At 35.5% G+C, this 14,915-nt stretch overlaps 2 protein-coding genes across 2 annotated transcripts; both read right to left on the bottom strand.

Moving 5' to 3' along the window:
• Positions 1-99: 99 nt before the first annotated feature.
• LOC102619550 (probable histone-arginine methyltransferase 1.4) lies at positions 100-5,798 on the bottom strand. Its single transcript, XM_006489028.4, has 15 exons — positions 5,374-5,798; positions 4,826-4,888; positions 4,413-4,515; positions 3,468-3,614; positions 3,163-3,266; positions 2,911-3,009; positions 2,748-2,817; positions 2,408-2,504; positions 2,244-2,298; positions 2,058-2,141; positions 1,431-1,508; positions 1,125-1,228; positions 828-1,000; positions 593-744; positions 100-424 (listed from the first exon to the last, which is right to left on the bottom strand). The coding sequence occupies exons 1-15, from the start codon at positions 5,563-5,565 to the stop codon at positions 341-343; spliced, it is 1,605 nt and encodes a 534-aa protein (XP_006489091.1). The 5' UTR covers positions 5,566-5,798; the 3' UTR covers positions 100-340.
• Positions 5,799-8,090: 2,292 nt separating this feature from the next.
• Positions 8,091-10,035, bottom strand: LOC102619256 (xyloglucan 6-xylosyltransferase 2-like). The gene has a single exon (XM_006489027.4). It carries the CDS (start codon positions 9,666-9,668, stop codon positions 8,304-8,306), a length of 1,365 nt encoding a protein of 454 aa, XP_006489090.1. The 5' UTR covers positions 9,669-10,035; the 3' UTR covers positions 8,091-8,303.
• Between the last annotated feature and the right edge of the window lie 4,880 nt (positions 10,036-14,915).

The raw sequence follows: 14,915 nt of genomic DNA, 5'->3' as shown, positions 1-14,915 counted from the left end.
AATATACATGCCTAATAAACACTGATCGATTCTTATTCAAAAAATGGGAAAAAAAAAAAGGAAAAAAATTACTGAACGATCCAAGATGATAAAAGGAGGTTAACTAAAGCCACCAAACTGAATCTGATTATTTGAACTGGCCAAGTCACAAGGTAATCATACAAAATGCGTATTCCAGCAACAATAAGGCTAAAAATCATGGCGCTCTAATATACAGGAATCATGACAAATGATCAAAAGTGACCAAGAGGACTGCTGTAGAAAACTTGAAGTTACAAACACGGACTTGTATATTTGATTTTTATCCAACCCTAGATTTCGAAACATACATGATGATTACTTATTGAAGCTGAGCACCTGAACATTGAGATTGTAGTTGTATTAACTCCGGTTCCTCTAAATCCTCTGCTTGAATTGGTATATCCTGTTACATTGGTTAAAAAAATTTACTGCAATTGCCATGATAATGGAGTAATCTTACAATATGATCACATGATGCTTAACTACAAATAATCCTGGGTGACATTCTGGTACAAGGTTAGACAATTCAGTATTGCACAGGCAAAAATCTAATGAAAGAATTAGTCAATACCTGTGAATGCATTAGCTGATGTGGTTGCTGATCTTGTGTCAGTACATAGGGTTGCGGTTGGGACATTCTGTAATAGGGTTCTTTAAGATCAAGCTTGCAAGATGATGTCTGAAGTATTCCTCCTTGGTCAGCACCAGGTCCCCACATTTTAACTAAATTTAGTTATAATTGGCGCTTGTTAGAAAACCAAGACGACAAGCCACCAACACCAACAAAATAGAAGACAAGAACCAACCTGACAATGTTAGATATATGGTGTAACTCTGAGCACTGTGTGCAATCATGCGGAGTTGACCTGTTATTTCTTGTCCTGCCATAACATACAGCGGCTGAGAGAGAACACAGCGTAATTGGTACCAGTGGGTAGTAGGGGCACCAGGAGCAGTAGTTAGCCACCTTTGTACGGTACTGTTTGATTAAAGCAGTTCAATTAGATAGAACCCCATGATCTCAAGATACAATACAATGTACAAAGAAATTAACTCCATGGCTGATGTATATTTGACTGGTTGATTGATTGCTGATTTATTACCTCCCATCAAACAGTACATCAAACCAGCAAGCTAAACCATGTACTCTGGTGCCGACAGAAGATATGAATTTCAATGGAATATCAATTTCATATAAATTCTCTTCCTGCACATGGGAGTAAGAAAAGGTTAAATAATGATTTGCGATAAAGTATCAAAAGCAGTATAGTTCGATTTAAAGAAAAACAATGAAACCAAGAAAGAATTTTAAGATAACAGTAATAAACGAGAGGTGCTTGGCACATGTTCAGAAAATGACAGCATAAGAAAAGAATCACAACATTTGAAAGCTACCAAACATTTAATACCTTTGTTTTCTTAAAATCTATCACGTGAGAAACCGCAGGGGCCACCAATAATCTCGGATCAAATGCATCTACCACAGGCTACATTAAATATTGAGATGGAGACTATCAGTTAAGATGGGTTAAGCAGATATGGTCACAGAAGTAACCATAACAACTTAATGAAATATCAAGCAACCCAACAGGCAATGTAATGCAAAGAAAACACCGAGACACACTTTAACCCTTTAATGACAGCTTGTCAAGGCTTCTGAGAATTAGGAAAGCACTAGCAGCAGATAAGTCTCAATGCTTTTATTATTTGGGTGTATATTTTACCTATTTTTCGATTTGGGTACAGATGCAAGATGAGAAAAACTTTCAAGTTTTTGGTGCTGCTTGGACTCAAACAAAAAGCATCAAATAACTGGATGGATGTAACATTCTATCCTCATTCGAGAGCATCCATTGTTTACAAGACTTCAATAAGGAACGGAAAAAACTGCCAATTTGACCAGATGGAAAGATAAAAAGGATGTGAGGAGGATTATCTCAAGGTTGACTTAGCTTCTAAAGCTTATTAGACTTTCCACAAAGGAAAAACTATCATGGAGGTTGACCACAACATAGAGTCGTGAAAATATAATAGACCTGAGAAAAGTATCCATGGAATGCAGATCCATATAAGGGTGTCAGATCAACCCCATAATAATTTTGTTGCTGCCAGAAGAGAGCCTGCAAAAAGGTTTAAAAGAGAAAATAAATAACAAAAAGTTAATTACTGTGTAGTCAAAACATGAGGCACAACACAAAATATAATTTGAGCCGACTGCACACCTTATTCGCAATTTCAACAAACAAATATTCATCGCTAAAAGGAGCCATATGAATCCTACAACAGCAATTATCTTTGAATCAAAATGATTGGAGGTTAAGAGCAGGGAGATTCAAGATTCAAAAAATAATGCGGGACAATAAGGGATATCATGGGTGATATTTACCTTCCAACTGAGGGAAACATTTTTCCCATTGGGACAAGAAATCGATCTCTAGCAATCACATAGGTCTCCAACATTCTTTCATTCACTAATAAGGTGCCTACAAGCCACATCCAAAAGCAATTAAAGAAAAGTCGAATGCAGACTTGCCTAAAAACACATTTGCAATGCTATGCTGACTCCATTACAACTCTAAAGCACTCTACTTTCTGGCCGACCAAAATTCACCCTAACCAAATTGAACTTTGACCATAGCTGAGGCTCAAACCCTATGAAAGTTAAACAACATACACATTTCATTGTCCATTAGTGAAACAAAAGCAATCATGATATATATACGTACCCATTGGCTCAGAGATTAGAATATCTGCTTTCTCTGGCAGTTCAACTTCTTCAACTTTACCCTTGATCACCTACAATTTCATGACATAGTGCAGGAATAAAACAAGATAACAGACTGACAAGGTCAAAGACAGAAAATTTGACATTACGGAAAAAAAACTCACAGTTATTCGTTCTCCCAACGATGGATTTCCCGCAATAAGTTTGCGAGCATATTCAGCCATTTCAGATGCTTCCACAGCATAAACATGTTTTGCACCAGCCTAATTGGGCAAAGTGAAGGAATACAATATCAAACTGCAACTTTGCCCCAAAAAATAAAATAAAAGAAGGACATCCCCAAGCAAGATGCAAAATAAATGTAATTATAGGTTTATAATCATAAGAAATTTCACTACTAAAAAGACAAAGCAAACCTGAGCGGCAAATAATGACAATATACCACTACCAGCACCAACGTCAACAACTACACGACCGGTAAAATCTGCACGATTCTCTATAACTGCAGCATAATAGGTTCCTGAAACAAAAATAGCTTATATATCATCAGCAAATCTAAGTAACTCTGTTTGGTTGCTCTATAGCATACAATTTACTTGTATTAATATAATACATTCAGTGGTAAAATGGTATGTGAAGTTTAATCAGGTCTAAAACAAATCCAAATTTAATTGTGAAAAGCATGACAAAGGGAAAATTTTGTACAGGTCCATGACATAACCTGTCCTGACGTAATCCTGTAACATATTTTGCTGATGTAGCAGTTGCCCATAATAATGGAAGTACATCTTAGCAGAAGATGGCTCTACTTTATCATCAAACTTGCTCTTTAAAGAACCTGACACATCTCCATTTGGTAAATGCATTCCTGGAAAGCAAACCAAAAGAAGAGGATTTGAGAACAGGTATACAGCAAAGCGTACCACTGCATCTAGAAGTAAAGAAAAAGAAATTTTACAATCACACATCGGCAGTTCTTTTCTAAAGGTAATATAGTACCCAGCCCTGTTCCTCCCCCTTTTTCTGAGGCAAAACTCAGGGGTGCATATCTGCATTTGATTTCAAGCTTTAATCAGACTATAATCGTCTTAAAGAGAAGATTAGATTGGATAAACAATCCATTGACCCCTACCTAGCTGGAAAGAAATTTCTCCTACTAACTACCTAGGGTCCAATTCCTTGACCACAATAGTAATAGATATAGAATATTAAGGAGACTTGGCTTGTCAAAAGGAGAGTTTCCTTGACATTTTGTATTGGTCAAAATGTTCTTTATGAAACAGATAATTACGTATAGATAAAATACAAGATGTGGAGTGGTATTTCTCCAATTTAGTTCTTGATTTCATGCAACTTCACCTTTACATATGTTACACTAAAACCCGACTTAAACTTCATTCACAAAGGAATTTAAAAGAGGCTGGGAAAGGAAATGTTAAAGCACTAAATTGTTAAGTGAGTGCCAAGCACATACACAAAAAGTATGTAGAGAGATCATAACAATGATACGTGAACAAATGAACTATGAGTGGCTAGCACAAATAAATAAGAGAAAAAAAAAAAGGAAAAAAGAAACATGCCAAATGGAGTGTCCAGTGATCTAAGTTGATATCATATATCAATGACATTTTATAACAAAATCATAAGCAGATGTCCAAGGGAGTACCTTGGTCCTTAACTTCAGTCTTCCATTGCTCAAATGCACAATGGAAGGCCCTGCTCTCTTCCTCATCTGTAAACTGGATAGTGATTCCCCGTGAATATGATTTCTGGTTCAATAGTGATACTGTTAAAAATGATGCAACATCTGGAACTACTCATAGGATCATACTATGCATAACAAAACCAAACATGATGCTAATCATAAAACGTAATATATATATATATATGTATGTATGTATGTATGTATGCCACCTACGATTTTCAGAGGGCAAAAACATAATATGAACCATTGTACCAGGGGTCCTGGTGGAATTCAAATAAAAGTAAGATCATAAAATATGGAAAAGAAACATGCTGCCCACACTGTTTTCAAGAAAAAGGAACACAGAGGCGGGAAAAAAAAGTGTGTTTGGTTACCTCTTCATTGGTATCAGAATCTTTAGAAATGCAAACGGATTGTACAGGTCCTAACTTGAGTAACTGGGCAACAAAGGAGCACAAAATAATAGTACCGTAATGTTAGATTCACCGGTTTTCACAAATTCCACACATAAACACTACATTTTGGTTAACAATAAACCTAAGAAGCAAAAGAATTCAACAATTTGTACATTGAAACAGAAAGACAGAAAGGAAAAAAAGAAAAAGAAAAAAAGAGCTAACATTCCAATTCCATTTCAGCTATGTGGAATCATTAACCAACCTAGAGCTAAAATATGAACTTCTCTACTTTAACACTCTGCTTTCTCAGTCCAAACAAAAAATTATATTACAAAGAAGCAAATGTCATCAACTTAAATCGAATGTAAATTGGAAAAATAAACATGACAACAATGAAAGAAATGCAGTGCCGCCACCAGTGTTTGGTTGCCAAGAAAATGTAAAAGAACGTTACGAAAAAGCTAAAGATTCTCTACTTTCTCAGTAACCAAACACACAAAGAATCCGTCAAAAATCACACTTACCTGAGCAGTACAAGGATCGACGTTATAACCACCAATGGCCTCAGATTCTTCGGAAAATCGAAGCTCCACGAGTCCGTTTCTGGCGCTAAAACGCGCAAAAACCGGCGAAGATTGCGTCAATGCAGAAGCCGAAGACGAAGAAAGCTCCGTCACCGAAGCCAAAGCGAACTCTTGTTTGTGCTTTTGCTCCATCACTCTCAAAACCTCAGTTTTGAAAACTTTTTACTCGCGAATATTTTCAAAAATATTTTTCAGATGTGTATATTAAAATGATTTAATTAACAAGTATTCATTTGCGCTTGCTTATTGTGAGCATTGGAGAGTGAGAATTAGGGTTTTAAGGGGAGAGAGCTAAAAGCGTCAGAGTTGGTACGAATAAATTTTGCCTTATGGGAGCCGCCAAATGGGAGCATAAAGACAATTGCTTTGTTGCTTTTATAGCTTTGATCAAATAGTTTGTCTTTCACATACTACTGTGCCAATAGGTGGCGGTTTCAGTGTGTGGCACCGAGAGGCCACTCTCGGTTTGAAAACAAATCTGGACCGCTGAACGACTCGATCGATAGTTTCATACGCGTAGGTTTTTCATTGATCGAACCGCAAACTAAATGACACCTGGATCTTATTATTTTAGGCCTTAATCAATAGGTTTCTTTAATTTTGATTTGATGGGTTGTATGGTCTTGGATGGCAGGTATATACAGATGAAGTTTTATAGTTAGGGAAAATACTTTTGATGATGAGATTTTGAAAATTTATTTTATATCATTTCATGATGACACAATGAGATTGTCACAAATAAATTTATTTCTATAATAATAATAAAATGCAAGACGTAGGTGGGAATATCCAATCACTTTTTGTCAAACATATATATATATATATATATTTTCCTCCTTTCATTGATTTAATTATTTATTATTCAAATTTTAGGTGAGAGTAGATTGACACCGTGATGTGTTTATGAGAATCCATTATAGAGTACTGAAGGAGTAAAATAAAGTGATGAGATGAGAAAAGATTTAAGATAGGAATAGGTTCTTCATCATTTTAAATTAACGAACTTTATAATTAACTCATGCATGAATTGATACAAAGTGCTTTTTCTTTTCTCTTCCATAGTTTCATTTACTTTTACACTTTTTATCAACTAGTTATAGTAACCCACAAGCACAACTACTATTAGTTGTTACCGACAGAGATGGTTTTTGTTTGAACTCGCGAGTTGTGACAAGTTTTAGAATATATGAAGTGTTAGAGCATATGCAATCTTCCTCTTTTCCCTTTGGAACCTGCAAATGAAAAGATGCAAAATAGGAAATAAAAATAACAGCCATGCGTGGCGGAGCTCGAGCAATAGGAAAAGCATCAGAGCGAAAATGTTGACAGTTTTTGGCGTTGCGTGTTCTTTTATCTAAAGTTTCAGCATCATTTAGAACACGGTGTTAAGAGTTGTGTGCGGAGACTACAGACAAGAGCATTAAGCATATGCAGAGTAGAGACAGCTGGAATTGATTACTAGAAATGATCGGCAATTTTGACAGCTGGTGGCAGTGGTCTAAATGATCAATCATCATCTTGGCACTAACCAGGTTCGTTGTTTTTGAACACCTTGCATTGTTGGCCAGAGGAATAGCATTTTTGGCCCACATTGTTGTTGGCGCAGATTTGTGAAAAAAAGTAAAGCATTTTCCTTCTCTTCAAACTTTAACTACATCAAGGCAATACTTTCCAGTACTCTTTGAACCTAATAAAGACAACAAAGCTTTCCAACTGTCATCTTACCCTATCCTAAGTTGAAACGTGTAGATTCCATTGCAGCTGGAATCAAGTTTTTGGTCCATTTTTGGTTGGAAACGGACATGTACTAGGTATACTGTACAGTCACCGACAGAAAGCTAAGACTCTGCAAAGGAGGTTAGCTACTGGCTGGCACAATATAATTGTTCAGGTGTTCAGATGGAAGTTAAAACGTGAAATGTTGCTTGAAAAACTTGATAGAAAGAGAGCTTACAAATGTGCAGAGTTGATCACATCATGCCTCAACATAGAGGATATACGATGATGTGCACGAGCAATTAATCATCAAAGATACCGCATGCTTAGTGGCCTTGTGGAGGATAAAAAATCCCAGTGAACTTGAATGATCTCATGTTGCCAAAATGTTAACTCATTATTACAAACAGAACCAATTTCTACTCAAGATTGAACATGCTAAACTTTACAACAAGGCAACAGGCTATGCACTGTTAGCAGCCACCAAACCTCCAAATTTCCAATCCCTAAAGTTATTCTCCTTGCTAAACCAGCATGTTTGAATAGATAAGTTTCTATAGTTCCTCAGACCATACAAAAAAACTTCTTGGTTTGTAATTATAACAGCATTATGACAAGATTAGTTATATTCATCTTCATTTTTCCTTTTGTTTCGCCAAAGCAAAATGCAGATACATTAATAGTATAATCACACTTGATAAGCTTGACCAATCCGTGGTTCAAGGCATCAGATTATCAATCATTCTATGAATCATAGACATTGCTACATTTCAACTAGCAAACAGGGAAATGGATGTCTCAAATTTATAGCCAGCATCCCACTGATAAAAAATAAAAACTTATGCCTTAGATTTGATAACCCATCCTGTAACCTTACACCTCAAAACATCCACGTAGAAACTAATAAACATCAAGACTCAGATCAAACAAACAAGTGTATCTGTAAGAAAACACAAGTGAGGCTATAATTTCATTCAAAAATCAATATAATCTTGAAAAGAGGTTACAATATCCAGTGCTAAGCTTCAGCAATGACATGAGAATTGACATGTATCATATCATAACTTGAGAAAAGAAGGAAAGGGGGGAAAAAAAGTTTCAAGCGCATGATACATTACTATAATCAAGTTGAAGCTAATCGAATTCACAACCAACTATGAGGATGCGGCTACCTTAACAACTTTAAACGCCGGGTGACGAATTCCGAGCTCATCCTTAACTTCAAGAGGAGTACTAGTCTCGTTTCTAATTCTCTTAACTTTCTTACTTGCAAGCGTCCTATGTTCAAATCCATACATATTCAAAACCTGATTATCCCCAAAATTAAAAGCACGATCCATCTGTTTCAAGCATCTCTCCACCGGATAATCCCCAAACTTGCCACAAGGCTTACACCCGACAAAGTGAGTAACCAATGGCCACCTATGATCGCCAAGACCCGGATGGTAATTCTCAATCATCTCCTCATACCGATCAACCAAAATCCCCCAATACCCGTGCAAATAATAAGCACTCTCCAAATACACCTTCTCACCCCACTTGTCCCTTTGAGTAATCAACAAATACACCATAGCAGATTGATCATCAGCTTCGAAAACTGGCCTCCCCTTAAGCTCTCTAGTTAAAATCTTCCCAGCATCGTCCCTAATCTTCCCTTTAGGGCCCATTGGCGCCCAAGCGTCTAGAAGATCCAACGCCCATTGACAATTTCTCAACAAAAAGCTCCCAGTATTCAATCCAATCCAATTCTTTTCATCATAAACCATCTCTTTCCACCCGTGCATTACCAAATTGTGATCCTTGTACCTCTCCCAAGGCACCTCAAATGCCATATCCGTAAACATGGCATCCGAATCCATCCACCACAAGAACTCAACCTCAGGATGTGACAGAAGCAATTTCCTTATCAATGGCAGCTTCGCCCAAAAGCCAGCCATTTCAGCGTCTAAGAGCGCCATGTTGTAAAATATCTCAATGCCGTGAATCCTACAGTAATCGATCTTGTTCTTTATGGACTTTAACAAGTAATGATCACCGACCGGGTTCTCGCACGGTTTAGGTGACGAACCGGTCACGAGGAGAACGCGTGGCTTGTTTGGGCGGAGAAAGTTTGGTAATGTCGGGTTCTTTTTGAGCCACTCGGATCGCTGCTCGTCCCAGTCCGATATTTTGGGACCAAGCGAATACTGCTTGTTTGGATCACGCTTCTCGTCTTCGCCTTCGTCAACAAACAGCTTATTCATATCGAACTTTTCGTAATTGTTAGGGTCTTCGGTTTTGGCGGCGTCGGTGGTTTGGACTTCTTCGAGGACGCGGTGGGGCTCCACGCGCTTGCGGTGCGCGTAGAAGTGTTGGCGGATGTCGTCGATGTCTTGTTCGGGAGTACCGAATTTACCGGCGCCGATTGTGCCACGCAGGACGATGACGGTCATGAAGAGGCAGAGGAGTGTGATTTTGCCGTGGCGAATGGCTCTTTGGATCTGCCGGGCTCGTAGAGTCCCCACGCACCGTTCCAGCATCTTGACTCGGCAGCGAGTCGACTCGTTCAGTAAAAATTCCAAAACAAAGCTCTGAAGCTTCAGAATCTTAAAAGAATGATTGAGATTGAGAGAGCGCTCTAAGGATCTGAGAATAAAAAAGTAATAATTATTGAAAAGGTGAATGGAGGGGTATCAATGTAAATAGTGACAGCAATTAGGGGCAATGAAATTCAGGAAAGTCGGTGGAGGGAAGCGATGGATGAAGAAACGAAGATTCAGAGAGATGAAACTGGAGAAAAAAATGAAAAAGGAAACGAAATAATTTTGTATTTGTTCCGACAAATGATGTATTTTTGGAATTTTCAAAGAAAAAAAAAATTATTTGCGGGGCCCTTGCACGTAGTCAGTTCACGTTGATGGATTTTGTTGAGTACGTACGTCACCATTGAGGATTTGCCTTAATTTAAAAGATCATGCGGCGATGGTCGTTTTAGACTTGGTTAGATCCAGTCCGGCGATTTTAGGCTTCTGGCTAATTTTCACCATATTTTTTGTAATTGCTTCTAAGTTTTTGTTTAAAAATTAACAAATTTGTTAATTATACAATAAGAAAGTATGATTATTAATTTAAAAAAAATTCGTTTTTTGTTTTACGCTTAAAGGTTTGTATTTTTTGGTCACCATTCACCAAAAGCATTACGATTGTTGCAACATTTTTTCCAATAATGGTATACTACCGTTAATAGTAACGAATGATAATATGCTATGCATAAATTTGGCATTCAACCGATCATTAATCTTATGGGATCTCTCTTTTGATGTGAAAAATGTGATGGAAATCAGAATAAACGGAAAGCAAATAATGCAACAAAATTTCTTCTCGAAAAAACAATAGTAATTCAAGATATCATGTAGCGTTTTGGACGTTAAATAACAATCAAAACTCAAAATAAGGATTTTGATATATTAAAGTGCATTCATTCCGGCATTTTAACTATGAAAAACATACAATTATTAGGCTTGGTCCTCGAGAACTTTTAGAATACCTCATATATATTACAACCAGTTGATGCATGCACGATATGTATAATTAAATTTAATATAATCACCACTTACATTATATTTTTTAAAATAAATGTACACATATCATAGTATCATTTATTTGTATAATTGATACGGTACATCTGATATATTCTAAAAAAATTTCTTTGTAAGGGCAATGATTTGAATTCTCACAAAAGTATTATGAGGATTTGATTTAAATTTCATTCTTTAAAAATTTGAGTGAAAGTTAAAGGTTGACGTTCCTCAAATATTAAAGATGATTAAAATATGAGCAATATTATAGAAGATTTGATGAAATAAATAAAAAAATGATAAAATACGAGTCTTACCTCCATACTCCTCCCTTGATTTTATAGGAAGGATTCAACACTTCCCAAAATTGAATTAATTAAGAGAATAATTTTTGCATAATTAATATTATAATTAAGCCTTTATATTATTTACTAATACGCTGCCAACGTCAACTTCAAAAAACATGTATTATATCCATCATATAATTCATAAGATGTAAATTTATTAATATCATGATCAGAAATGTGCTGTAAAAATTAACTACGTACTTTGATCGTGATATACCGATATACGAACAAAAGCAGATTAATTCATGTAGATTAACCAAGTCAACGTACAAACCAAACACATAATCAAAGCAAAATGGGAGCAAATCAAAATGGTCAAGATAACGAACAAGATGAACGGTTGCGATCGAGGCGCAAATTCAGCGGCAAGCAGCTAGCACACAGTGTGAGTGAGTGACAGTGAGCGCCAGCTCATACGTGGTTGCCCCACTTTAACGTGTTGTTGTATGAATTGCGTAAACTCTTGCGTTTGATTTGAATCACACGTTCGCAAGCTGTCAAACTGTTTGGCATCTGTTTGTGATGTTAACAAATTAACCAATTTTTAAGGGTGGGCCAAATAATTAACGTTTTGCGTCAACACACACACACACACACACACATATATATATTATAAGAGTCTTGTGTTGACCGTATGTACTGGCAACACGTGGCATGCTCACATTGCAAGTTTAATTAGATTGGGCACTGCGTTGTTAATTAATTAATTCACTGATCTAACGGGATCCTCATTAATTCTTTTTCAATGCTTCACCGTCCGTAGTCGCTATCCAATCTCCGATTAATTTAGTCAAAAAGTATGCGTTTTGTTTGTTCATTGACCCCAACCATTTTCACAAGAATCAATCGCGACGGCGATGTATCTTATTTGCTCAATCTCCCTTCTAATCACATAAAACAAATAATAATTCGATTAAGATAGCCACGTCATGTGTATTGTTCCTCATCATACATTGTCTTGTCACACGGTATTAATTGTATAAACTATTAATCATTGGTAGAGCTGGTAAAACGGGTCATCGGATCGTGTTCGTGTCATGTTAGTTTCGTATCGTGTTAAATTTAGGCCGACCCAAACCCGACCCATTTAATAATCGTGTCAAAATATTGAAACTCAAACCCGACACGGAAAAATAATCGGGTAACCCAATAACCCGTTTAATATCTATATATTGAATAAAAGTTACATCAAATATTTATACACTATAGTACATACGTATGCACATACATACATACATAATTTATCGATACTATAAAATATACATATCTACGAATATATTACATATTTACACTATTGAGGTTTTAATTTTATATATATATATATATATATATATATATATGTATGTATATATGTATGTATATATATATATGTATGTATGTATATATATATATATATGTATATTATAAAATATACATGTCTATCAATTTTTACATATTTACACTATTGAAGCTCTAAATGTATTTAAAATTTTATAAATAAAACACTGTGTTTATATTCACCCTTTTAAAGAATAAAAAAAAAATCATCTCTAATATTTGAGTTTTAATGATAATAATATGTAAATTATTTTAAAATAGAAAATATAATCGGGTCATTGACCGGGTAAATGGGTCAAGAATTTTAACCCTAACCCGACACGGAAAAAAATAGTGTTGACCCGGACTCGACCCATTTAATAATCGTGTTAAATTTGACGACTCATACCCATTTATTTATGTCGTGTTCGTGTTGGGTAATCGGGTCGTGTCAAATTTTGCCAGCTCTAATCATTGGGTCTTTAGCCCTGTGATCAAGACCCTACACTCGCAACTGTGAGAGTAGCGGTTCGAGCCCCCGCGATGTCAGTCTTTTTTCTTTTGAAATGTGAGTGAAGTAGACATCCTCGAATATTTGTGTGAGTGAAATAGACATCCTTGAATATTTGAGATAATAAAATTTGGGCAGTAGAAATATTTGAAATGGTAAAAATTAATGTAAATTAGTTCCAATAATTATCTGACTATAAATATCAATTATAATCTGAGCATTAGTCTCATGTAATTCCAAAAAAAAAATTGTATAAACTATGACGTGTGCAAGCAATTTCTCTCATCATATAGTGGGCGAAGCTAGCTCATTTGTCTTGGAACGAATAAAAAAAAAGTAATTCGATATTCCAATCTATCTTTAATCAATTACCATATCCGATAAAAAAAAGATTACCTGAATGAATTCTTCCATTTCTCAACCAAATCCCTTGTCCGAATATTCTCTTAATGAAAATATGAAACACAAATAATTTTTTATTCAATAAAAATGTACAAAGTAACAATTTATTTATCAACAATGTGAGTTATAAATAGAAGTTGAGACACCGATCCTTCCGAATTAATTCCTAAAGATCCCTTCTTAATCAATCACTAAGCTAATTAATCTCCATGTTCAAAGATAAATAAGCTTATAATTAACCATAGTAAGAAACCCCATCCAAGCCAAACAAGGCTTCACAAGATCCTTAGCAAAAGGGTTAACTTTCTCAAAGCTTTTGTAACAAGCAACAAGGGTACCAAAATGGGCAACACAAAACACCAAACCAAGCCATGCAGCGCCAGTGACAAGCACAAGGGGGTCCCAAAGAACGCTCAAGGAAACTTGAGCAACATAGAGAAGCAATGAATCAGAGCGTGCATGGAAGCCACCGTCGGCCCACACTAGCCATGCAGCTAGGCTCATGAAAAATGATGAGCTTAATGTGGCTAAGTGAATGAACCATAAGGGTGGGAACCAAAATGGCTTGGGTAAGGCTCGGTAATTTTTGCCTGAACCGAAGATGCAGATTATGGCAAGGGTTACAGAGAGGGGGACTGAAATGGAGAAAGCTAAAGATCTAAAGGCGCGTTTGGCACTTATCATTTTGGTTTCTGGTTTATGGCTGGTGGTGGGTGAATTGTTTTTGTAAAGGGGATGAAGAGCTTGAGAAGCCATTTGAGAAATCAGAGTTTGAATTGACAATTGCGTGGAAATGGTATTGAATCGAAGGAAAAGTTGTGAAGAAAAATAAAGGAGAAATGAATGTTGAATTGAAGGAGAATTTGTGAAGAAAAATGAAGGAGAAATGAATGTTGAGTTGAAGGAGAGTTTGTGAAGAAAAATGAAAGAGAAATGAATGTTATGGAGTAATTGTAGGATTCTTTTTTTTATTTTTTTATTTTTATTGACGTGAAATTTATTACAATTTACTTTTGTTCACTATACATAAATATATACGTACAATTAATATTGTGTAAATCATTGTGTAAACTTGAGCATAATTGTCTTTTAACAATCATTTTTACGAGGAATTGTTGGTCTAATTTTTTTTAAGGGGTAAAAATTATGTTATATTTAATATATATAGTTACAGATATATAATTTATATTTTAAGTGGTGTGACATGATCAATCGAGGTAATGTATTATACATGTCAACTTCAAATTTATTTATTTATTTATTGAGTTTTTATACATATACATATCTCGAAATATTAATAAACATGATTTTTCGAGTGAGGGTAGATATATCATCCGAGTAATAATGGGTAACATGCTCTAGAAATACAAAATAATCTAAAAATAATCCAGTTGAATTGGTAATTTAAGCGAATAAAAATTATTCTTTTAAAAAGAAAATGAATGTGATTGGTTCTTCTTATCTGATTAATTTCTCCTGATTAATAACTTAAAAACCAAATGCACATACAATTATGGAAATTTAATATTTAATTTCAATTACTTAATGACGAACAACAAGCTTTACCACAGCAAAATAGTTCCCAGTTTTCCGAAACTACCCTCACATTTCTTCTTTGCTCATCTTCAATCGCCAAACTATAATTATAATTAC

This window comes from Citrus sinensis, chromosome 1, assembly GCF_022201045.2.
Source record: "Citrus sinensis cultivar Valencia sweet orange chromosome 1, DVS_A1.0, whole genome shotgun sequence".
NCBI classification, from domain to species: Eukaryota; Viridiplantae; Streptophyta; class Magnoliopsida; order Sapindales; family Rutaceae; genus Citrus; species Citrus sinensis.
This window is presented reverse-complemented; position numbering and strand designations above follow the sequence as displayed.